General features: G+C 41.1%; 1 protein-coding gene across 1 annotated transcript in view; it reads right to left on the minus strand.

Moving 5' to 3' along the window:
• WIPF3 (WAS/WASL interacting protein family member 3) overlaps positions 1-27217 on the minus strand; it is a 38673-nt gene that overhangs the window by 3624 nt on the left and 7832 nt on the right. The window contains 7 exon segments of the mRNA XM_072851449.1: positions 527-628; positions 1310-1456; positions 3060-3306; positions 3309-3829; positions 5364-5492; positions 6149-6281; positions 20431-20569. Coding sequence (XP_072707550.1) covers positions 527-628; positions 1310-1456; positions 3060-3306; positions 3309-3829; positions 5364-5492; positions 6149-6281; positions 20431-20514 — 1363 coding nt within the window. The 5' untranslated portion in view covers positions 20515-20569.

Raw genomic sequence — 27217 nt, forward strand, 5'->3', positions numbered from 1 at the left:
TGACCTGATACCAGCTTTCTAAGTTAAGGGGCGGGGCGGGGGGAGATAAGGTTCAGTCATTCCTTACTTTTCTGACAAGGTTCAGTCTCTAAGTCCCTTTGTTATTCAGGTGTGTAAAACACCATGCGTAGGATTTAAATGAAAACACATGATAGAAGACATGGATCAAGTCTTTTGTGATTTCACAAGTTCATGAACAGAAAGAACAACTCAGTAGCTGCCTAAGTCTGTTTAGGTGCCATCACTGTTTTGAACTTCAAGGGCTCTGCAAATTCAACAGTCTAAAGAACACAAACTGCATGTCAAGCCACATAATTTTATTTTTTGCTACTAAGACTATACAGTAATTAAGTGCTTTTTGTCGTATCTTTGGTCCCTGTTACAACTATAACAAATCCCATTCCTCTCTGTGCCTATGCTAGCAGCCCAGTTCTTCATGTTAATGCTGGTTTCTGTTCTTTATTTTCACTCCCTGTGTTTAATCCTATTGGATTATTATGAGACCTTCTCATGTTTTCACACTTACCTCTAGGTATCTTGCTGGGATATATTTTCTGAAATGGCTTGAATTCATCAGGTGGGGGGAAATCTTCCACAGAATGGAAAGTAAATTTAGATTCAAAGTCATCTGGGAAGTTTCAGGGAAATAAACAATAGTCACTGTTAGAGATATACTTAAAAAATTGCCCCAGGTAATTCCAATTAAAGATGCTGACTGGTTTTCCCCTGGAACTGATAGTGGCTCACTCCATATAAACAATCTCGAGGAGTACTTTTGTGAGCCATCCAAGTTTCCTGGCTTAATTGCAAATACTGCATGGTACTAACTGAAGTTAAGCTTCTGGCTGCCGTTCCAGTTTTCTGCATTGATGATATTGTGGTAATAGAGGTATTCCTCGGTGGTTTTCAAGCCATTTACCTATAAGCAAGAATGAATGGCCAATTCATCAGATTACACAAATAATTCTTAGCAGTCTTTGCTCTATAGGATTGAAGCTACTAAATGTCCATGAACTGGTTTTAAGAATAGTAATATAAGCACACTACAGCAACTTTTCACAATCTTAAGTAATTTTGCAGGTAGTGCATGCTTTTCTTGTCTACTGGATGATTCAAAACCTTTGTGAAAAAGCCTTAATTTTCTCTCATTGTATAAGGTTGTACAAAAATGTTTCTAATGAGTCTAGTTAAACTACCCTGTTATTGCCATGAGAAAGTCTTGAATGAGTTTTTGAGGTCTCAGACACACACAGGCTTTTGTACTAAAATAATTAACTAAGGCCAAGAGATCTAATTTAGATGGCATTACCAATGATGTGCATATTTCCATTTTTAAGTGGTGGGTAGGGGTCATGAGCTGTAGCCCAGGCTGAGACTCCAGACTTGCTCGTAAGTTCAGTTGTTGGTGATCTTGCTGGTGGCTGTGGAGGAGTGACTAACTTCCCAGCACCCGTTCCTTAAAAAGAAGCAGCAGACCAGCACATAAACATCATCATAACTTAACAAACCCGACAGTAAGCTTTGCACAAAAGTGGAGGGAGTGTAGAAGGAATGCAATATTTGGGTCAAACTTACCCAGCTATCACAGGGTACTTCATAGCTGCTGTTTGTCAAGCCTGACCATGGTTTTGCAGCATTAAGTATTAAATTTAAGGCACTACTGGAGTTGGCTGGGGCTTGCTATTTCTAGTTCTAGGGAAAGTCTGACATTCTGAAGTATGGTTTTGTCCCAGTCTAGAGGAGAAGACTATCCTTCCACTTGCACAAGAACAAGCAGTTTAAGGAAGAAAAAAAACCCACCAAAAAACAAAACCCACACTAGATGGTATCTCTAAAAGAAAATAATTTCCTGACACTTCGGCAGCTACGCAGTGGAATTACCATTATTCTTGTGCATTTCACTGAGGAGCTGCAAGGCCTTCAAAGTTTACATCTTCTGGGCAGACCTTCCACAGGAACTGTGTAAGGGGGAGGGGGCCCAAGGCCTCCAAGTTAGCAGCCTGCAGCCTCCCCCTAGATAAACTGCTTCTCCCCCTAGATAACCAAGAGAAAGGCAGGCTAATTTGACTGAAACTTCCTAAAGATGAACCATCATGAGAAACAGGCATCTCAATAAAATAACAGTTCATCAGACAGTTCCTGAGCAGCGTTAATCACCATCACGAAGCACCTGATCTGCTGTACTTACACTGCCTTTCCCATGGCTGTCAAAGGGAACCAGTAATCTTTCTCTCGACATGTGGCTGCTAAAATACAGGGTACAGAACGTTCTCTTCAGATGTTCCTTATTAAGTAGCTGTCTTCATTTCTCAAACCCACACAGATCTAGGCTCCTTTTTCTTTTTGTTATTATCTTCATTATATCAGAGAAGTCTGAAAAGTTCCTTCTACCATCTGCTCGAGGAAACACGAGCCAATATCCCCACTTCCCAAGTAATCAGAGAAGCCTTTGGCCCTACCACCTTGACCACAGGAGGCACTGGCTGCTCCTCTTTGTTGAAAAGCAGAGGGCTGCATCCGTATTTGCCTTTGCTCATCTATGGCTGTAGCTACACTATCTTTGTTTTATTCTCTCCTGTAACGTTTCCCAGCCATTGCCAATATTGCTCCAGACTGCATGGGTACCGCAGCGGAGGGATGCAATGGGCAGGCTGGCACTCGAGCAGCTGCAGGTCTGGCAGACTCTGCTGCCCTACCCGAGACCATCAGGAGATGACTCCTGAGCTGTCGTCACAGTGCTGGAGACACACCAATGCCAACACAAAAGCAAGAAGCAGCCCAGCAGTCCTAAAACGTTGCTTTCACTGATCAGCATGCTGCTTCCAAGAGTCACAGATTAAACTACACGGTGTGCGTGCCCAGTGCTAAGAAGAGCCCGACGTCTCCCGTGCTCATTACACGCCATGCAACCTACAGGTATTCCTCCCAGAGGATGGACCTCGCCCTCCTGCTATGTGTGCTCGTCATCCCCACCCCTCCAAGCTCTCCAGCCGCCAGTGCAATCTCCCTGGCTAACCGAAGGGAGGAAAAAGCCTCCCTTCTTGGAAGGCTGCTCTCACCTGCGCCTCGGCCCGCTCTCTTCTTCCTGATCTCGGCCACCGCTGCGGGCTGAGGGAGGCCGGGGGTGGGAGGAAGCGGCAGCGACTGAATACTGCTTGGCTTATGGAACTGTGACAGCAAGTGGGGCGACTTGGGGGGCAGCGGAGGGGGCACGTCAGGACTGCCGAGAGCGCTGCTGAAGGCTGGGGAGGGTGGAAAGGAGAGCCTGTTTGCGGTCAGGGTGTGTGGCGGAGGCGGCGGCGGGGGGGCGGTGTGGGAGGTGGACAGTCCCTTCCCTCAGGTGGAGAGGAAGCGGCAGCAGAGAAATCGGATGTCCTGCCCGGAAACCCGCAGGGGGGCACGAGGGGCAGGGGGGGAGGAGGAGGAGGAGGAGGAGGCGGCGGCGGCGGGTGCGAAGCGCCTGCTTGAAACTTGGTGGGTTTGTCAGCCTGCGGAGGAGGGAGCGGGGGCGGAGGAGCGGCGTTGGGGGTCCCGCCCTTGGGCGGACGCTCGGCTGGAGGAGGGAGAGGGGGAGGAGGGGGGAAAGTGAGGGCGGGCTTGCTGGAAGCAGGGGGCGGTGGAGGAGGGGCGGGCAGGCTGGGCCGCCCGGGGCCCGCTCCGGCTCCGGCTCCGGCTCGGGAGGTGCTGGGGGGCTCCGGCGGGACAGCTGCCCTTGGGCCTTCGGCTGGAGGCGAGGGGTTACCGCCGGCCTTTGCAGCGCTGCTGTTCGGTGGGGCGGAGGGCTTGGGAGCCGCTGCTCGGACGCCAGGAAGCTGCCCAGGCCTCCCAGCTGAAAAACAGGTATCACACGTTATATATACATCAGGAGTTCGTTCCCGCTCATCGGACAAAACAGTGCAAAGAGCAAGCTCTTCATCTTCCCTCCCCAGTGGTTACCCTGAGCGAGTAAACTAATTCTACCAAAACGTCTCCTATGCAACAGGTTGCCCCTGGTGGATCTGGGCTTGGGAGGTGATGTCTGCCAGCGGGCACCAGGGACTCTGCTTAGTTATATGATGCCCTGCTGAGAGACCCTGCTCCCCTCCCTGTTCCTCAGTCTCTGCAAAATGAAATAGTTTAAGGAGAAGGCGCTTTTCTCCAGAGGCCTGGGGTCCTTCCTATCAGCCTTGTCTGCCTAGTACAGCCCGCTGAACATGGATGAGCTGTCTGGTCAGCGTAGTCGAGAGTCCTAGTGAAAAGGCCTCAAAGAACACAAGTAGACTGACATGCATCAACTTGCATCCTTGAAGTTAAGTACTTGCTGAAGATTTAAAAATTCACACAAACGTTACATAAATCTCAATCCCATAGATAAAAGCCAGGTTCTCAAAAGTAGTGCCTCAAAGGCTTCCCGGAAGGCACAGGTGCAAATGTTTCCTTTTCAACAGCAAATGCCCAAAGACTCTTGACCTTACAAAATGTATTTTCCTGAGTAAATGTCAAGGATTTCACAAAGCAAGATGTCAGAAAAGGCATCTCATTGTATATTCACATAGTCTGATAGCCATGGTCATAATTTTAAGAACAACTCAAAGCAGCTACTGCAGCTGGAGCTACGTGAGGAAGCCCAGGCACACGCAGTGCTGCGCATCTTGGGCTTGCCTTCCAGGAAAAAAAAAAGAGCCAAGTTCTGTCTTTGCCTGCAAATGCCGACTTTGCTCTGTGCTGCCTGAGCAGGCACCAGCTGCCCAACAGCGCCAGAGGTCATTGCTGCGACTCTAAAAGTCACTCCTCATCGATGCTGGCACTTCTTGAGGTGAAAGCAGCAGTAGGGCTCCTACACATGCCTTCCTCCTGTCTTTCTGAAGCAACAATAACCTTCTTTTTCAGGTCAATAAATTACCTTGCTGGATCAAAGCTGTACTTCATAAAATCCAGAGGGCAAAAATCTTAAATATGAATCTTTAAAGTAACACACAAGCCTGTAATACCATAGAAACACACGCTAATGGAGGGAAGGAAATATGACTTCTTTCCCATTTGTGCTGAAGTTGATAAGCTCAGATTTCAATACTCTATTTGAGAAACAATTAAAAGTTTTCATTAAACTAATGTAAAAAGTCTCCATTAAAACTCTGTACAATCTATTCAATCTCTTTCCTACCCAGTGTAGAGATAGCTTATTATTTACATTCTAAGGAATAAGGCACCCGAGATCTAGAAAGATGATTTCAAGCACATTAATAATTGAGCCCTCCATGGGCACATAATGAACTAAGGGTTCAGAAAAAAACCAATAAAAATAAATCACTAAAGCTAGCCCCAAAGTAGTTTTATCCCAAATCACAGTTCCCCCCACCTGTTCATACAAATGAAGCCCTTACCTGGCATGTCCCTCTGGCCTGCTGGTCTGAGAACAGGAAAGCCACCAGCAAACAAGCCTCCCAGAGGCTGCTGAGAGCTGCCTTTATTAATGGTTGGATTAACTCCATCTCTGTTCGTTCCTTTGGGTTCTGTTAAAAAGAACAAAAAAACCCAGGGTGCATCAGAAAGTCATTTCATCCTGCCCTCAGACTCCTAAGACTTGGCACCAACAAAGATAGCCAAGACCAGACTTTTCACTCTTTAAGCAGGCTCAGCAAGGAAAGCTACTGTAAATACAGTAAACTACCATTACTCTCTGACCTGTATCTTGGAGCACAGCACCCTCTGGTGCTTTTTAATCTCACATCAATAATGACACCAAGAAGAAGTTGTGTTAGACAACATTAAATTTATCCTTCCAGAATTTTTTGGCATTTTTTATTCTTTTTATCTAGTAAAGAACAATTATTCTGCCAGAGCCAACAATTCCCAATTAAACAATTATTTTATTGAGCAGCTCCCAAGGATTTAATCATTCGTGATATTTTTTTTGGACAAGGAATGCCTGTTAAAGTGATATCCAGTTATGGACTTATTATTAAGCATTAGTAGTTGTTGATCTCAGAGCAGGATGCAAGTTTAGAAAATTAAATTCTCCCTGCTCTGTGTCCTAAAGCCATATGAAGATGCAGACCTTTGCTGAACTTCAAACCTGCACTTCAATTTGAAAACCGTCCAGCTGACTTCCACAACTGAGGCTTCAGCAAAGCTCACCCAGGGACCTTACTCAGGAGCCCATACTTACTTTCAATCTGTGGTGCACTGCGGTCATTGATTTGAGTCACTTTTCTTAAGCGAGTTCCCTGCTGGATATCAGCTAAGAGTGCGTTTCGTGCTTTTTGGTCTTCCTTCCGCAATTTTGGTACCTCTGAACTTGCCTGTTGACAATAAGAACATTAGATGGGAGGTGCAGCCAAAAATGCATGCTTAGAAAGGACACATAAGCAAACATGGGATAGAAGATTTGAAATAAACCATCCTTGGCAGCTGTCATTTCAAAGCCTTTGAGGCGAATCAACAAGAACAGCAGTCAGTTGTATAGCAGGCAGGAAAGCTGAAAGTTTAACTATAACACAAATCTAATAATAGCTGTGCTAATACTGTTGAAAGGAAATTAGGGGGCATGCTTAAATGAAATGTGACCTCTTGCTTGGCCATTTATGGTCTCTGCCCCACAACTCCAGCTCTGACTGCCTCTCTCCTTCGCTTTTTCCATGCTATTCACAGTGCTTTACAACAAAGATTTTACATGCCACCTTAGAATAAACATCTTTCTGTTTTATCCACTTTGCCTTAGGAGAAAAGACAGATAAATGCATACTGCACTTATGTTTGCATGTGATCATTAACTAATTTAGACTGTCTCTCTGTATTGGAGATTTACACCAGTTTAAGTAGACTGCCTTTAGAACAATACAATTATATTTTAGTAACTTTTCTAGCCTAACCAAGGTCTGTAAATGTAAAGTCAGGTTGTAGTTTCAAGTTTTGTAATAAACCCAGAAAATATTTTTATTCTTTATTCTTATTTCATCAGGTTTCCTGTTATTAAAAAAAACCCAAACCAATCTTTAAAAACTTTGCATATTTCACTTTCCTGAAGCAGATGTAAACCAGCAAAGCTGTTATTTCTAAACCTATCGTGGTTAACAGAGTGGTCTAACAGAGGGGAATCTTCATGTCAGAGAAGCAAAGTGCTGCATGTTTCCACATCTACTGCAAATTCCCGTAGGTTAGCTAACTTCCTAAAGAGAACGAATACCAGAAATGTTTCCATAGCCCTTAATTTTAGCATCATAGTCATAATAAAGCAGAACAATATTGTCACACTTTAAAACAAAAAACCCAACTGGGTAATAGCATTCTGAAAGCAAAACAGACGCTTGAAAATACTTAACCAGCTGCTGAATTAATAAAATGTCTAGCTTGAGAATGCTAAATGAAGAATGATACCGGTATGATATTACTTGTGGTTATTTTTGTACTTGCTTAAAAAAAAAAAGGCAAGGTAGATTTGCAGAGCCCCACTAGATGGCACTCCTGATCGCTGCTAATGCCGGCTGCATTCCTGACACCTGATGTAAAAACTCGGAATTATAATCTCGTGACTGATACTGTAACCATGTATTATTTAAAAATATTAGAAAAACCCCCACTTTGTTCCATGGTTTCCTAAGTCGAAACAGCGCTGCCTGCCCTTGTGCTTTTAGGACAGTGAGTCCGGCTGCCCATTAAGACGACCCAGAAAAGCTGCCTGTGTAAGCAGCGTTAGACCATGTACCAGCCAGAAACTATTTCCACTCACATTTTCTATACGTTGACGATACTTACTGTGAAAAATGGAAATACCATAACTGGAACAAGGGTGACTCCCCTTCTCACAAAAGCTTTTTACCAGTATCTTGAACTTCACGCCTCTCTACTCCCACTAATGACTTTGCTGTAACAGGACAACCAGGATCTAGTGGGATCTGATCAAGACCTACGTTTAAAATTAGATCCAGCAGCTGTGTTTTCGTTTCTGGGTTCAAGTGTCTGTATATTGTGCCAGCTGTCCACTTCATCTCCCTAATCTACTTCTCTGAGCAGGTAGGCTATTGGAATATCAACTCCTGATATCCAAATAGCTATTAGGCTAAAATACCCTACTTGTGGCAACTTACATTTGCGAGTGACCCGTGACTCGATATCACTTTTACATGGCTAAGGTATTAATTTGTTCACAATTTGTAGCATAAAAAAAAGCAGGAACGCTATTCTGCAGGCCCATAATACAGCGTAACAAGCTGCCTTTCTCTTACGATAGATGCCCTTACTTCAAGCACAACTCCATCCCACGCCCCAGCTGTTTCTTCTTCCTCCTCGTGTACGTAAGAGATACAATCTTCCATGCCCAGCCTGGTGGACTCGGGTGATTGATTAGCTGCTGAGTAGCTTGATATGGATTCTCTTTTTCCATTACAAAGTCAAGATGGTCTGGGGTGTAGTATTGCCTGGTTGCACAGCGGTCAGAGCTCCTTTGGATTTCTTGTTTGCTGCCTGCAGTCCCAAGGCTGGTGACAATTCTTGTCAAGAATCATTTCACCAGGTAAGTATCTCACCCACTCACCTCCTGGTGTCCTGCATTTGCAAATTCGTGTTTTTACCGTATTGCTTTTTGATACACAATCAGAAAGGAACCTTCCTTCAATTAAGAAATTAATCTGGGATTCATACTCATGCTATGCCTGCAATACATAGCACAACAGATACTAAACGTGTAAGTTGTGTATCAAGAGAAAAATAAAAACAGAAACTCTTATGGGTGTCAAATGTTCAATCCCGATCACATGAAATAGAAGCATTTAAACAGGAAAACAAATACATTTTGAGTCACAGAGGAAAAACAGCTGCAAGACAAAGAATGTAATTCTTAGGCTGCTTTCTACCACCCCATCTGCAGGGCAGCCTCATTTATTTACAAAAAGAGAAACACCTCAATCTTTCAATGAAAATCAGAAGGGAAGCAGAGAAGAATGTGAAGATCATTTGTTTTATCAGATGCCAGAGCTGCCTCAGGTAACACAGAGTGAAATTAAATTCCATACTTTATTTACATGAATTGGTAAGGGAACGGTGGGTTCTCATTACCTTAGTAACCAATCGGTTATTCTGCTACTATTTCAGACATAAAGAATGGCACATTCAGTACATACTTGGAAACAGAACGGAACAAACCACACATGTAAATAGCCTGAACATGAGAGAGCTACTCCCTTCTCATCTCATCTCCACTACTTTTGTCTTCAGTGTCCTAACTTACACCCCCAGCTATGTCATTCAGTGAGGTACAGGATCAATGTTTGGGCTACCTGACAGGTCTCCAAACTACCTGTAAACAGGAAAATACCATTGAATCACAATATTTAGAGTGATGTTCCAGAGTGTAAATTATCAATGATGGAAATAAACATTTCAAAATTTGCAGGTGATAACTTAGACTGGCAGAGAAATGAATGAGGACGGCATGGTTATACATGGAGATCCGAATCACTGCAACTTGAGGCCATTTGAAAAGAACAACAAACCAAAACACAGCACTCCTCCACCACTGGGGAAAAAAAAGAATTAATAAATACACAATATACAAATGTGAAACTGAAAATTACTGGATGAAAAGTTCTGGCCATACCTCTGAAATGAAAGCCTGCATCCAGAGTGCCACAAGCCTGAACCTGTGGGCGGGCTCCAGCAGTGAGCGTGCATGAGCAAGTGTGCCTGACCTCCTAGCACAGTGCCGTGGCAAGGAGGGATAGCACACTCCCCTGATGTACTTTTTCCTTTCAGAAAAATAACGTGAGCAAAAATGGAATTGCAAGTCCAGTTCTAGTCTCCAGATCTTTAAAGTTATGTTGAAAAACTGGAGATGCACAGGAAAGAGCCAACATGGTATTCAAAAAGCTGGAGGAAAGAGATTTTAGCAGCTCAGTCTGGTCCGTCAGCCCTGAAGTCTATCTGAGGGGTGGGCTGCCTGCACAACACACAAGCCTTTACAGGGGAATGATGGTGAGGACTCAGGGTCTGTTAATCCAGCAGAGACGGGCATTTGGTGAATTAATGTAAGACACAGCCAGACAAGCTCCAACGAGAAAGCAGCAAGTACGGAAGCAGCCAGAGTGACCATTCCCTGCAGCAAAGGGCTGCAGATGGCAGCAAATTATCGGTTCCTTGGTTTTCAGACCAAGGCTGGATCCTCTCTGGCAGAAGGGCTTTTTGTGAAGCACAGGTCATTGGGTCCCACACAGAGCTTCTTGCTGGCATGCAATACACCTTGCAGTGGGGAGGCAGCCAGTGGTTTGTAACATTCTTCCAGTTTTGAGTTCTGTGAAAGTGAATAATTTTGTTTAGCAGAACAACTGTTTTCACTGTATATATGGACCAAGCAAGGTTTGGCCCAGAATAATCACAATCTTAACACCCTAAACTGGGTTGTATCAGACAAATTAAGATCAGACAGATTTTTTTAAAGAAAATGGACTGAAATCTATGGCAATCAGCTCCATTTCTGGGTACATTACTGCTGCGATACTTGCATCACCTTGGGAAAATCACTTTACACCTTGCAAGACGGATGGGAGCATCAACCTACCCTCTGGGCTCCTATGATACTTAAAATATTTAAGAGGTATATGTGCTCAGATACTAAAATGATGTAAATGCAGAAGGCACCAGGCATTTTCAAAACTTCATAGTAGTACTAATTATAGGGAAGTACTAATTATTACCTTTCAGATTTTAAAAAGCACCCCTGCACACAGAAAAGAGGAAATCCTCTGGACTCTGGGCAGGTAGTTCAGGTCAGAGCGGATGCATATACTGTCTCATAAATGGGTTATATTTACTCTGATTTTTAAATATGCTCTTTACTGAATTTGCAAAATACTTCAGGGTAGTGTAGATCTTCATAAACATGACAGTTGCAGCAAAAATGTACCTCCAGGAAAAGAGGAAGCAGTACTCCAGGTCTGTAATAGGTAGGAGCCATAAGTAAGATAAAATAAAGCACAATTCCATCCAAAGGCACTAGATTCTCTTTTATTTCAGAGAACTTATAGTATTGAGTATTTATACTCCTAACATGTAATGAATTGTATCATCACAGCAGATTCCCTTTGTTGGTCACTTTTTATAGGAAATATTTGAAATACAGCTGTGTAGAAAATGTATTTATCTATCTGAACTAGATAAAAAAACTAAACCAAAAAAGAAGTCAAAATACATTTAGCTTATCCCTAACTATCTATTTGGTGAGACATACACCGATAAAATTAAAAATCAATCAATCAATTTGACATGCAGTATTTTATTATGGGCAGAAAGAGAACTCTCTCTTTTGCTGACAATTTCATTTATTTCTGTGAATCTGGTGTCAATCACCCTTCCTCTCTCCCATGCCCAATTTTTTCCCCCTAGACAAAAATAGGATTCAATGCAGAGATCAAGCACAGATATTGGCAGAAGGCATACACAGTGTATATTTTAGTAGAAGAGTTTGAGGACACCCCTTAGCAAACCCTTACTTTCTTGTTATTATTCTCTGCCATGCTCAGCCAAACCTGCACAGACATGGGCTGAGGCAAGCGATCTTCACCGATGCAGCATGCAACACCTCAGGTTCAGCTTTTAAGGAAGGTGAAAGATGTTGCAGCAAGATAAAGAAAGATGAACAGAAAGCACTAAGATAAGGGATGCTTGATCACGGAGAGACACATTCATGAAAACAAGAGTTCCTGGGCCAGTCCTGGCCTTCTCTGGCATCCAATCTGACATGATTCAGAAACCAAACTTAAACTAAGAAATGCAAAAGAAAAAGTCTACAAACATGGCAATGGACAATTAAAACCAGCATGTAGAACAGCAGACAGGGCAAAACCGGCAATAGCTGCGTAGGCAATGCAGTCAGTGATGTGACAGTGCCCAGTCTGGCCAAAGAAACTGTGCAGCAACAGTGAGAGACAACTGAAACATCTAAACCTTAATTCAAGGACATGCAAAGCATCAAGGAAGAGCCTAAACAACTGGAAATACAACAAACCCCCCCAAATATTATTCCAATATTATCAATAACTGGAATCTGGTGTAGATGAATATGGATTGTTCAGGAAAGAGGACAATAAAGGTGAAGCTAGCTGTGTAACACTGTACGTGCGTCATGCCAGAGACAGCTAAGAATATCGAGAGGAAAACACAGCTCGTTTGGGGTTGGTAAATCATCTGAGGAAGGATGATGAGTGTTCTCACCGCCCATATGGCATAGCAAGGCTCTCCAAGTAAGAGAGCACAGGGGGAGAGATGATGACTGGGTCCCCATCCAGCCATAAAGCTCCTGCTCCCTTGAAGGAAAGCCAGGCACAGGGTTGGTGCTCACAACAGTCTTGAAGGGCACAGACACAGAGTAAGGGATGGTAAGGGGGAACATCCAGCTAAAATACCCTTCTGGGAACACTGCTGATGAAAAAGAGTGGACCAAGAACATGGGCAACCTGCTTGCGAGCAACTTACTCCATAACGTCCTTCCACTTAACCACAAGCTGCTGACAAGTGTTCCATACGGAGATCCCTGTAAGCATCAGGACTAATGTATTTAAATGAATTCAACTCTTAAAAAACTGCAACTTTTTCAAAACCAGAGCTGACAGAAAAAAAATATTGACAGTAAGATGCCAGAACATTCAAACAGACTAAAGGTCATAATTTTTTATTAGAAGAATGAGGTTGTTTTGGAACAAGGTAGAATATGGAAGATGACCAGAAATCTCAGTGTAAGCTAACCAGTGTGTCTTCCTTGACATAGCATAGGATTATAAAAGTCATCTATGCATTCGTATCCCAACATGAAATCTGAAATGCCAGAGGAACTTGTTTTCCCAAGATCAATCCACTATTACTAGATTAGAATTATGCCAAGAATTCACGATTTTGTATTTGCAGCAGCAGCAGTTTGCCCAGCAGGCAAGAGCATTGCTTTTACAAAGAATTTTTAAACCGGCAGCTGAAGTCTTCCCTGGGAATGTGCCGAGAAATGCAATTGCAACAAAAACTGGGAGCTTATTAAAATGATAACATAAACCCAGTTTCCAGCAAGTCACAAACAGAAGTGCAATAGAGAAAAACGTTGTCATCCTTCTTGCATTTACTTTAAATATGCATCAGGTGTGGTTTCACTCATCCACTGTCAAATGCAAACTAAAATAATCAAAACAATCCCCCCTTCCAGCTTAAGGAAAAATCCAACAAGTCTCAACAACAACGCACATGACTTCTTTTATTTTAAGCATTTAAAATGTTCGTTTATAAAGAAGCTTGCAAGATCTGGTACATGCGAGTTTTGGTTCGTCTATTCACAATAGAGCCCTGACCTCTGATTTGAAGCTTTTTTATTATGTGAAACCTCACCATGGCGCGAGACTCCACCTGCATAGTCAATCGCAAGATCAGAGCCGCTTCTTGTGTTTCTGCTGTGCAGCATAGGATGAAACTAATTAATTCTTGGCACTTGGTCTACCTGGGTAAACACGGCAATCTCTCAGCCTTCTTAGCAAGCTGAGCTTCAAACGCTTCCCATGCGCGGGGTCACTCTCCAGCCAACATTTTTTCTGAGGGAACCCACATGAGGGGACCTGCCAAATAGCTTCCTGGCAGCTAATGAAGTCATTGTTTCAAGAGAATGACAGGACCAGCATTTCACGATTCCATCTACACCCAGCTCAATAATGATTAACCATGATCTCAGCCTCCATCACACAAAGTTCTGCAATCTGAGCCTGCTGGGTTGAAAAGGTCATCGAGCAATGTGTGTACTTAGATAGGCTGTGTCTACACCAGCCTGGTTCCTCAACTTCTAGCAAGGGAAGTACTGTGCAAAAGTCGTTACAGATCTCTTCCCAGCGTTTTAGCCACCGCCTAGTCCTGGCATTAGTCCCAAATAATGAGGCGTTTCAGTGTTAGCAGAAACGGTGCCTGCTCTGCACTAGCATCTACCTGCTTGAAGTGTACCAGTAGACACAACGGCAGGGAACAAAAGATAAAAAGCAAGCATAGCAGGAGTTACTCTCTTCTACATCTGTATTCCAGTGCTTCTTTCAAACACCACCAGCAATTATATGCCACTGCACCCAATAAAACCCTCTTCATTTTATGTTAGCACCACTCCATCAGACAATGTAAAATCTTGCAAACTTAAAGGTTCAATTGCTCCTGCTACAAACGAGCAGTGGGCTTATTAACAAGAGTGTACTTAAAGTTTTCCAGTGTGGGTTGCTAAATTTTTGTACCTGAATGCAAAAATGCAACAGAATCAATATGATGATTTATACCTGCTGAGACATTTAGCTCTTCTGTGGGTATTTAACTTACTAACACCCACATTTTAAACATAAATTCTGTCTGTTCTTTCACTAAAAGAAAATATGCAGTAACAGAAGCCACCAAAATGGAGGCAGTGTAAAATCAAAACTACTTTAAAATTGTTTCCCAGCAGTTCAGAAAGGTAACAAGTCAGATACCAAAAATACCCTGAGACTGGCTTCAAAAAATAATTTTGAACTTCACCTTCTGATTTCTAAATTTTTGGGATTCGAATTCCCAAGATTTCCTCTGCATCAGTTAAAACAGAAGTGAAAATTCTTACATAAACAAGAAAACCTGAGGCTCTAGCATTGCAATGAAAATGTCAAACAGCACAAGGCTGAAAATACTGCCGTGGGAGCTGGTGACACTACCGCTGTTTATTCTCTCTGTCTACCATAGCAGGGTCCCCAGAATGACAAGGGCTATTACGAGTAGCGATAACAACATATTCAATATGTGACAACCAACACGTATCACAATTTAATCTCACTCTATTCTAAGAACGCTAGGCCATTTCTCCTACCCAGTTACCTGTGTAGAAGCTACTGATTGTTCTGAAACGCCTTTCAGCATCCATGCAAAATTATGGTCAGCTCAAGATAGGAGAATAGTGAGAAACTAACATTTCTTGCAATGTCACCTTCCAGCCACACAGAGAAGTCCAACTCAAGTATCACTATAATTCTGGGTTCTCTTTTAATTAAAAGGCTACAAGTGTAATATTAATTGACAGATGGAATTTAATATGTAGCCACTGCATACACTACAGATGGCATACTGATTTTTCAGGGCAATATTACCTTGTGATTGGAATGGTAAATTATCCTATTAGCTCTCTGCAGCTAGGCTGCTTCTAGTACCTGGGCTTGATCATTTACAGCTCGTACCTCTGCAACACGCTGCAATTTCCATACTTCTATATGGAAAATTATACAGATGAAAGACAAACAGAAAGAATAAGAAAAATAAATTTAAATGCTTTCCATTCCATTCAGACAACATGTACAACACATGACATTATGAAGAAACCTGCAAAACAGAACTCACCACCTAAATACATTACAAGTGGTGACCTAAGAGATTTCCGGTAAAGCATTCAAGATTAGCATATATGAATATATGCAGTACCTGCCTCTGTACCTGTCCAGATGAAACACACGGAGCAATGCCAACCTAGTATTTGTGTTTTCTTTACATCTTCCCCACCTTCCATAGCTCCCACTTACCCTTTCTCTGTTTGTGGACTACAAGAGTAGAAGGCTACAGCAGCAACAGTTCGAGATGCCATAGCTATGCAATCCCACATTTTCCACCACCTGAAAATTAAGTCAAATAAACCACACCAAGACACAGCAGTTTTTCTACATAATTGCCTCTCACTTCTTTATGAAAGCAGACTGGTGTGAGATGGGATACATTATTAAAACACTATAAATCAGTTCCTTTATTTTGGCTGGAACAAAACATTCTCAAAAAATTGAGCTGCACCTTGCCCAGCCCTTAGCACAGTTTGTACTATGGCCAGTCATCAACAAGATTACCAAGCCCGCACTCTCTTGCTCTGGTATGTTTTACCTAGCAGCAATAAACATTATGATTTAGTATCTCCTGACCTAGGGACTTCATGACAAAGTACTAAATCTCATCTTACTCACAGCTCGCATAAAATTTTAATAAACACATTCCTAAATATTTTGTAATTGGCACTATGCATGATTCTGTTAAGCTTCCAATGTTATGCTTGCACGCCTAGGGGTCTGAATGAAAACTTGAGAAATTACCTTCATTTTTTCAATATATAAGTAGCAGGCATACACACACATTTATGCATACACACACACTTATATGCACACGTTCTCTTTCTCATATTATATTTGGTAAGAACAAATGAAAGTACCATATATCATCAGTATCTTCAGCCAAGCTGTTTTACATACGTTGTTTTTCCTCTTTCCAAAGAACAGTAGTACTAAATGTCATAGGAGCAAAACCAACTCCCACACAACTTCACATAAGCACTGCAGCTCTCTGAATTTCTTGGGAAGGTTGGGGAAAAACAGCTCAACAACGTTTGCACTCTTACAACTGCATGAAGGAGGGAAAAAAAAAACATCCCCCCAAGGAAAACTATCAGCTGATGTTTTCCTTAACACTGGAAATCCTACCTCTATGTAAATTATGCATTTATCACAGTGTTATACCATCAGGCATTGCTGAGTTTTTTATTACAAGAATAGAAAATAAGGTCAGAGTAACAAACTGGGTAAACGCTGACATATGTTTATCTACAACAGAAATTCTGTTTCTTTTCTTGGGTTTTTTTTTTAGCTAAATAAGAATGCAGTAATTATTAAGATTAATCTACATGCCAGTCTAGTGTTTACCATTATTTCAAGTTTCACATTTCTCTCACCAAAGTAAGCATATTCCTTTCTTCTACTCTCCTAGTTTTTAGTATGCCAATAAGGCAAATAAACTCCTGGTGCTACTTTACTGGCTTTAATCATTTGATCCATTGTGATTTTTTGGGGGGTTAATGTCTATGCTAAGACTTTAATACCAATTCTAAAGAGAATAGAAGTATTTTCTTAAACTCCACAAACATATGAATCATTAAACAAACATCTTCTCTGAATAAGGCACAACCCAGCAGGGCTGCTACACATACACGCTTCCTTCAATATTAACATTTTAATAGGTGATGACTGATCATAACATTAGGAACTCAAATGTACAGACAAAGGCTGCCACAGCAGTGAGCAGCCTCCACTGCACGTAAAAAGCGAACATAGTTTATCAAAGCAAGATTCCCTCTTGATCCTCTCTTGGGAGATTAAGCAGAGAAAATTTTTAATCAGTCTCAGTGGTGGTATCTACTCCGGGAAATATGACAAACCAAAACTAACCAGAATGCCTCATATGCCAAACTAAAAGGCAAAGGGAGTAAAAGAAATAGAGGGGGAATAAAAAGAAGTTTTTCAGGAGCAGAAAGCTTTAAAAAAAAAAAAAGAAAACAACAGAAAACTATGAAAAACACCACCCTATGTGATACACACATGCCTATAAAATTGAAAGAGCTTTAGGACAGACATCCTCATGCCTCCTTTCTAAGTTTCCTTTATTAGGGTGGAGGGGAAAAGGGAAAGAAAAAATATCTGAATTCTGTAAGCCAGTGCCAGAAAATACGTCAGGGCACAGTTTTATTCTGCCTACTCATCCCTCTCATCTTTATCTATGACCCCCAGAAGGCAGGCGTTTGAAGACATGTACAATTAATGCAATTAGCTATATCGACATTTTGACTTAGTCACCTACATCTGCTATTGCAGATACCCTACCATTCCCTCCTGAAAAATCCACTTAGTTTCAAGCACACTTTAACAGCCAGTAGCTTCTCAGCTGTTGGGCACAGGTGGCTCCTAGCATGTCTTAAATACCATCTCCAAATCACTTTAGTATTGCTTTGCAACAACTTTTGTGAGCAGAATTCAGTACAATAATTACAGAATATCTGCAAGTCCAAAATCTTTGAAAATAGTAGGAAAGAACCTAACTTTCTTCTGCCTTAAGAGGGAGTTAATAGTACATAAAAGTCAAGTGCCAACAGTGCTTAGGATTTCAATGAAGTAAGGACTGCAAAATCATTTGTGACCATGGCTCCTAATATTCACTAAGAAAATGTGCAGGAAAAGAAGGTAATGTAGTGACTATTTCTGCTAAAAAAATATCTTACTAATGAAAGCGAGAGGGAAGTACGACTATTATCCATATAATCAGAAAAGCAAGACAAGTATACAGTACCCATGCATTAGTATCATGCAAAAAGACAGGATTCTAAAACCTCAACCTACACACAGACTTGTCTCTTTCAACCTAAATCAAGTTAAACTAGTGGATGGCCTGCATATCAATACCACATTTAAAACCCAACTTTTATTTGCTAACATGTAGAAGTTACTCTGGTTTAATTATATCAGTATAATAAAAATCACAGTGCTGTTTACTTTGGAACATTTCCAGGTGTTGGCCAAATACCACTTATTTGTTTTGAAGGTTTTCCTTAAACCTGTTAGGATTTTTCTTCTTCCACCCTCCAGCTGTAGATTTACCAGCTGTAACAACAGCTGGGCAGTTTAGTAGCTGTAAAAGACAGACGACAAGTTCTAGAAAATAGCTTCCTAGTAAATGGAAACAGGGTCTGTAGCAAGTTTTCATGGATTCCCGAATTATAAGATTTTACTCTGCAGCTTGGCACCAACTGGAGAGCTGACTCTCTCATACTGTGCCTTTGCTGAACTCACCAGGCAGACTACAGATCCTCTGAAAGTTATCCCTCTCTGATTCAGTTTTGACAGGGAAAAATCCTTTTGCTGTTACAGAAATAAACAATGTTCTGTCACATTATTTTACTAATTCTTTCTGTTGGTTCACGTGCTCTTTTCAGTGTCAACACTTGGAAGGTTTTAATATCAGACATTGATTAGAAATACGTTTAGTATGTATCGTATCACCAAGATAAAACTGACCCTAAATTCTGTATGTCTTATGCGCAGGAGATCACATTTGAAATAGAATGATCTAACTAAAATATGGAAATACAGTATAAGCCTTCTTGTATCAAAACCCTATCACGGTAGTGGTTTTAGTCATCAGAAAAGGAGGGGAAACAAAAAACCGAACTTGTTTATACTGGTCCTTAGGGGTCCTCTTAGCTTTCTCAAGTCTTTTACAATTGGCATATGTTAGAAGAGTCTAAAAATATCTCTAGATACTTATTGAGCTAAATTTATTAGGATAAGAACACTTGCAGCTTTCGTTGACTTTAATTGCAGTTGTGGGCATTAAGTTGCTTACAAAGTTCAGCCCACTAATTTCAGTGTCTAACTATAGGTTGTGTACCAACCCAGAAGAGCTGCTAATTGAAAACACTGCTCATGGTGCCCAAAGTTAAAACAGAATGATAAAAGGAATCAAGCACTGCTTATTTCATGTGCTGTCTTTATCTTCCTCCTCTTCATCTCCACAATTCATGGAGAGTTTTACAAAATGGTTCAGCCTGCAAAGTAGCAGAAAGAAACATGCAAGGAAACCTCCTTCTGGAAGGAGATAACATAAGAACGTTACCAAACAAAATCAACAGACCTTCACGGGAACAAAACAGGCAGAGATGCCAGAGAATGCAAGGGAGAAATAAAGTTCTTAAAAAAAAAAAAAAATTGAAGTACATTTGAAGTACCATGTACTGTTTTGCTACAGGGACTAACATATACTGCAAATAAGTACAGCAGTGACAGAAAAATATATGAAGAAAAGTCAGGAGGGATTTTATGTCTTGAACACAACCATGCCAGGTTTCACTATTTCAAAAATGGCCTAAGAATTTTGATGCAGAAACAGGCTATGAACAAATGATTGCAGAATACAAGGAATGATTTAAACATGTTTTATCATAGGTACAATAATTGATTGTGAAGGTATGAAAATGTAATACCCTGAAACTCCACTCAGAGCATCCTCCTCTGATTGCAAACATGCTGGCAGGGCACATGTTCTACTTCATGACACACGGAGTAATGATCTGTTACAAGCCATAATTGTTCCTGCACATGTATAAAAGCATATCGTGCTGTATCCCCAGGAAGACGGCATGTGCTAGAAAGAGCAACACCTACAGCTGAACACTCTGAGTCTTAATAGAAGCTGTCGGAAAGAGGATGAAGAAATTAACACTTACCACCTGCACATTACCAATACAAAAATGAGCTCCCTGTGGAAGTATTCACAAATGCTAAAGTCTCACCACATGCGCTCTAATGCAATCGTCTCCAAACTTTTTGATCCCGCACCCCTATCAGTAAAAAAATCTTTGAGCATGCACTCCAATATACATATATTTATTTATTTATAAATTATACACATGTATGATTGAAGTTGTAGTATTTTCTTCCCGCACCCCAATGGATTATCTCGCACACCCCGCTTTGGAGACCACTGCTCTAATGAACAGAAGAACAAAAGGCAGCAAAACAAGCATCTGCCCCAGATATTTGCTATGAATATCCACACCAAAATTCTGGGGGCTCTGAGCTGGCTACTATAGCTAAGCTTTTGCTTATAGAAATGAAAAGTCAATCTTACCAGAGGTGGTGGTGGAGGGGGCCCTCCAGAATGTGGTGGAGGCGGTGGAGGAGGAGGTGGTGGCGGCGGCGGTGGCACAGGCATCCGTTAAGATTTCTAGCTTCACGCAGTTATGAAAAATATAGCCAAAGTCTATGCCCTTGAGGGGAAGGAAGGGAAGAGAAAGAAAAGTGGGAAAAATAAAAAGAAAAAAAAAAAAGAGGAACGTGTTTATACACTGTCAGCTTAAGATCAGCCAAATTTCTAGCTCTCAGCAGACTGAAGACTTTTATACTGCACTGCTTCCAAAACTACAGTACGAACAGCCTCATTATAGTTATCTGATGACAACATTCATCTAAAGAGCAAGCTCACAGATCTGGACAAGTGCCATGAATACCAAATGCATAGATGCCAACCTGTCCAGCTTTAACTATTATGGCTTGCCTTACTGTAGCCCACAGCCCTGAAATGCAATTCTGCAGAGAACAAATCATAGGCAACCACATGTAGACACTCCTGCTGGGAAAAAAACTCCATTGACTTTAAGCCAGAGGTTTGCTGCTCTGAGGACAGAGTAAGGAACTTTGTAAGGTTCACTGGACTTACTCCAATGTTAAAAAGAAAGAAAAAAGAAAAAAAAAAGGAAAAAAAAAAAGACATGACCGAATAGTAACTGAAGAAATAATTCTACAAATTAAAGCTTCTGTTACCAAATGACAGCATACAAGGACCAGACATTTCAAGTATTAAAGTCACATGTGTTTTTCCTACCATTTTTAAATGTTAACTTTTCACAATTCTTTAGTAATACATTTACTAAAAAGACACTTATCTTCCAAAAAAACCTTTTTATCACTCATTGATTTTCATCTCTAACCCAGCCCCCGGCATGAATGCATCCCCTCTCAGTCTGAAGTCATCTGTGAAGTTAACAAGCAACCCCTGTATTTCATCAGTAAAACTGCGAATGAAAGTACTAGGCAGTGCTAAAGAGAGCCCTCTGCAAGCCATACTTGATAACTTCATTTTGATAGTGACTCTTGGATAAATGCTCCGAACATGGTTTTATGTCTAGTTTTATGTCCATCGTGTCATGACTGTCTTCTGAGACTCTTCACGATGTCATGTGAAACAGTGTTAAAAGCCCTACAATAACACAAAATATGACATCTGTTATTTCTTTCCTTTCTGTAAGGCTTTATCCTAGCAGGAAATTACATTGATTTACACATTTGTTCTTTATACATCTCTGTAGATTACAATTTGTTTTCCTGTCTCCTCCAAGCATTTAGAAACATTTTACTCATTTTGATGTTTTTCTAGAAATTGATGTTAAGTTGAAAGGACTGCAATTCCCAAGCCCTATTCCCCTCATCCCTCCCTTCTTTTTTAAAAGCAGGCACTCTATGCTTTTCCAGCTGCCTGAAACTTTTTGGTCAAGTAATTTAAGAATCACCTGTGTAAGCAGGAGAAATGAGACAGTTCAATCTGGAGAGCTTCAGGACAAGACAGAAATGAAGCAAGTTACAATCTTTAGGGGAATACTTGGCTGTTTTGTTAGAGAGGGATAGATCAGAAGAGGTAATGAAGTTAAAAGGTACATGCAGCCTTGTCCACTTCCTAGCAAGTGTATGTGAACAATATCCAGACAATATGCGAGTATTTTCCTTCTGCTGCATCTTTTAAAATACTTTATGGGACATCAATCAAAAATTAACTATGCAGAGCCTCTACAGCATTTGCTTTCTCCCTTGAGAGATTGCTATGCAAAGGACTAACATACCAAAACACTCTGGATCTGTAATAGAACTGGTTACAATCACTTTAATAATGGCTTAACGAAGCTTTCCGAGAAAGCTGGCATCGCAGCATCTCCACCATTCCACCCTCATTGTTGCCCTATGCAAAAAGCTATTATCAGAAGATATCTCTTTTCCTCAATTAAGTCATTCAAAAACACGGACATAAGGAGAATGAGTCTTCCCTGCTAATAATATGTTTCAGGTTAGTATCTTCCTACCCTGCAATACAGGCCTTTTGTCTTCATTAAGGATTTAGATTGGGAAATATGCTCTTAGTCAAATTAGAAAAAAAATACAACCCACACTTCTGTGGCAGACCATGTGCATGGCAGCAGGAGGTAAAGCACACTGGAGGCGAGCTTTCAGTGGGAGAAAGGAAATGGGAATCAGCTCTTGGTATTTAGAAGCCACAATCTGAACTGCAATCAGTTACTTTTCTAGCTGCCTCTCTCACCAGTGCCAGCCCCAGCACCCATGCCTCCAAGTGATGCAGCCTAAGTTCCAAGACCAGAAACCGTGTGGCCATCTACAACCCAATATTCAGTGTTCACTTCACCACGTATCCCACTCCCCTATCCTGAATCCTCTTGTCCAGTGACACAGGAGAAGAATGCATTTCGGGAGGCTATAACCCACAACCCTTGAATGAAATATTGGAAATGCCCTATAGCTTTCCTCCTATGCTGTTTCAAATCCTCTACAAATTAACTATCTTTCAGCAAATTCTGCGTATGTGCCTTCCTTTGTCTCTTATCACAAATTCAGAGGCTCACATCCTGACCTTGGCATGCTTTTGTGCACACAAATTCATATGTTTTTTTTTATACCGGTACTATTACAGTGTGAAGGTGATCACATCCAATACCTGCACAATGAAGAACCATTTTCCATGTAAGGGTTCTATTTGTTCAAGTGAGCTTTGGAAGAAGGAGTGCTGTCATTCACACAAGCAGACACTGATAGCAAAGAAAGACTGTATGTAGATAAAGGTAGGCATCTTCAAACTAACATACAATAAAAAAAATTGGCTCTTAAAATTTAGTCATAACTGCATGATCTACACATTTTAACATGTAGGACTGGGTATGAGAACCTCTTTTGTATCACTGCACCTATCTCACTTATGTGGTTTGTATTTAAATAAAATTATGGAGAAGACTGCAACGCTTTCAATATATCAACACATTATTTGGAGGCCTCTATTCCTTGGTTAAAGGCTGTATTTCATTTGCCTCTTCCCCCCTCATCAAGTTGCGAGTTAAAATATGGTTGGCAATTTCAGACAATAGCTTCAGAACATGCTGGGGTTATGGATTTGCACATTATAAACCAAATAAATTCTGAATTAAAAACAAAAAAGGAGTATCATGTTGATCAGTTCTAGTGTCTGTTAAAAGCCAGACAAGAGGGAAATGCCACAAAGGCTCCTTAAGGCACATGCGCCCTTTCTCCTCTCCTCTAAATATACGTATTTATAATTGGAAGAGAGAGGTCTGAACTATTCCCGAGGGGCAGAAATAAAAAGATACAGCTTAAAAAGTTCGCAATAGGTGGAGGGGAGAAGCTTGTGTGTTTAGCCTCAGTTTTCGCAGGCAAAAAAGTAAAGTAAATCTTCCCTTGACTTCCACGTCACAAAACAGAATCAGGCCCAACAATTGCAGAATTTATTGCAAAAAAAGGAAAATCCCAAACCCTGCCTTTTCTAGTCCACCTCCCTACCAAAGCAAGGTTGTACATTTTTTTTAGTGCTTTCTGAAGTCTAATTTTAGGTGTCCCAAATAATGTGGCTTGTATCATTTCCCTTGGGAAGCTCTTTCACAGTCAAATAACTCCCATAGTTCAGATTGCCCGACACTCAGCCTAATTTCTCCTTTTCTTAATTTGATCCCATTTGCACTCCACTGCAGATGACTCTACCTTGTACCAAGCAAAATAGTTTCTCCTATATTGTGAAATATAAGAATTCTAATTCAGAAGTACATTTCCAAGGACTAATTATACTTTTTGAGCTGTTTTACTTCTTACAAGTTGTCCCACCAGTCAGTGAACATTATTACTGTTCTCCGATCTCAAAACAATTGGTCTTTTTTTGTCCTCTTGGTAAGGGTAGTTCTAAGACTGGTAATTTCAGGTGTCACAGACTGTTCATTACTTCTTCTCACAGTGCTTGCTTGAATAGCAGCTAGGTTTAAGAACAGCAAGTGCAGTCCTCAATATAAAACTCAAGCTCCAAACTTCTGAAGGCCCAAATAAAGTCTTCACCCAGACTTTCATTTTGAAGTGTCAGACAAGACAGAGTAGATGCAGATGTTTCTTCTTCATGAACTGCTCTCAGCCCTGTGCTGGATTCACCTGTGGTAAACTCACTATGTCTGCCTAAGCTTTTATGAAGATTTGGTCTCACCTTGCCCAGCCACCAGACGTACACAAGCTCTGATCCGAAAGCTTCCCAAAGGTCTCCTTCTAAAGCGTCACTGCCACAGTACTGGGCTCACACTAAGACAAAGACCTGCTGGGAGCACAGAGCCACACTAAGAAACAACATGGTTTTTGGACAGCAGCTGACACGTCTCCTGCCACACTGACGCCCAGCAGAACCACCACGGGTCCGTCTGCAAAGGTACGTATGCTAAAGTACGTATGCATACGGGTCCGTATGCTAAAGTACCTTCACCCATCATGGAAAGGCAAGGCGTGGAACAGCTGTGCCTTCAATTTAGAGCAATGTCTAGAAGGCGAAAGGACAGAGGAAAAAAAAATCACAACCATTTAAATGCACATAATATGCATTTATACACAAAATTATTTCTTAACTAGTAGCATTTATTTTGTTGGGTTTTTTTGTTTTTTCTTTTATATGGCTACAGTCCTTAGGTCTTTAGGTGGTATACTCATTAACATATAACACCACAGTTGGAATTGAAAATGCAACCCTTTTAATCAATTGGGAGAAAGGACTGCAAAATAACTGATTTATTATTACTGGATTTGCAATCATTGCAACTGTGCAGTCTGAGGTAGGTAATTCAGCTTTGGGGAAATTTACAGATTTTTTTGCTTCAAAGTGAAGGCTGGGCTAGATATTTCACAGGTGTGAAGGAAAGCTTATCTAAAATATTGGTTGTATTTTCTTGATTAAAAACTGAAGGAAAAAGTAGACCACAAACTCTGTTTTTAACTTTTAATCAGCTTTTATATAATCAAATATGATTTCCCCATTAACTATACTGTTCTGAGTTACAGCTTTTAAGTCCTTATATTTTAACAGAAAAATAAAAGAATTCCAAAATTACACAGGAGAATCAACATCAATAAGCATCTGCTCAACTTCCATGATCTGAAAAGTAGACAATGAACCTAATTGTGCCGCCATTTGCTCCTGTCAAACATCACCGAAGAACAGCTGAAATCACTGGTACAAGCACACCACAGGTCTTTTAAAGACAGTACAACACATGTAGAGGCAGAGAAGAGAAAAAACAGAGAGCAGTAGACATGTTATACAGATCAGTTTTTCTTCTGTCACTATCACACAACTGGAAATGACTTGGAAAAACTTCTGTTTGGAATTAACCAGTTTAGATTTTAAGTATAACAGAATCAAACTATGTAATTTTTAGGGACCAGATGCTACATTTCTTTCTACCATTTTCAGTGTGAATGACTTTTTGTGTTTAGAAAACAGACAAGGAAGAATCAGGTAGAGCCTCCAAGTATCCTCATAGTCTCTCTCCCCTCTGCAAAAATAACCCCGTCCACAAAATACTTGACAGGCTCTGCTGTATTTGAGATTTAAGAGCAGTGCAGAAGCATGAAACTGTTACCTTCTTTTACAGCTCATGAGAAATGCAAACACTCATACACATACCTATCTTACTAGATATATTTTAAGACATTCACAGGTATATTCCTACAGCTGACTAAGAAAACTCCAGCCTTTCACCATTTCCTAACAGACAGTACCTGGATTGCATACAACTTACGAGACAAACTTCTGCTCTCAGTCGCCATTTACATCACTGCAACTAAAGGCAGAATCTGGCTTTTTCATTTCTATGGAAATGTACAAACCTCAGGGGCTCCTCCTCCATTTAATATCCGATGAAACACTCTTAAGCAGCATTTGTCTACACAGGGTCTGTGGGATTGTCTCACAGCATGTAACAGTCTCCTGCGTTTAAGCCAAGGAACATAAGTTCTCCCCAGTTTGGACTATTTCCACCAGGCTTGATCCAGCTAAGGGCTGCATCCTCTTTCTGCCTGAAAAAACAGCATGACTCTTGTTCTGTCAGGAGCCTGATAACACTGCAACAAACCGGCCAGGGCTGACCTAGTGCAGATTACAGGAATTTGAAGACGCCTTGCTTCCATGTGTGCCGCAGGCAGACCTCTCTGCTGGGTTCCCTATGGTGCTGAGGCTAGAAATTAAAGTGCTATGCCTTGACAAACCTCCCTTCAGAGGCAAAGCTGTGAAGATGACTTCATGTCCCTATACATGACTATTTCAGGGTGTAACTTCCTCTGCTCCGCGGGGATCTGCCGTAGAAGACTAATTGCTGTAAGGGAGCGGAGTAAGAGAATTTGTCATCCTCTTTTAAATAAGGAGTAAGAGAAAAGAACGACACCTAAGAAGAAGAAATACATTATGCTGACAGTAGTGCTAACCTGAAGTTAAAGAATCCAAAGACAAATTAGGTAAGTTAGAAGCAATTAGGACTTGAACAAAGACATAACTTTGCAAAAGAAACAATTTATACAAAGAGTTTCCTTTAAATATATCGTATCATCCACACATGGCCTATTTCACTGCCAGATATATAAACAATGGCGAATTCGATATACAGTCATTAGCAAAGTTAATAATTGGCCTAAGCTAAATAAAGAAAGTGCAACTCAGTGGAAGTTCAAGGTCACTGCCACATTCTGAAGATGACTGTTTTACACTCCTCAAGAGTTTCACTGTGAACAGCACTTGAGCTCTCTCAGTAGAGGCAATCTGATGT

Source organism: Ciconia boyciana, chromosome 2 (assembly GCF_034638445.1).
Source record: "Ciconia boyciana chromosome 2, ASM3463844v1, whole genome shotgun sequence".
NCBI classification, from domain to species: domain Eukaryota; kingdom Metazoa; phylum Chordata; class Aves; order Ciconiiformes; family Ciconiidae; genus Ciconia; species Ciconia boyciana.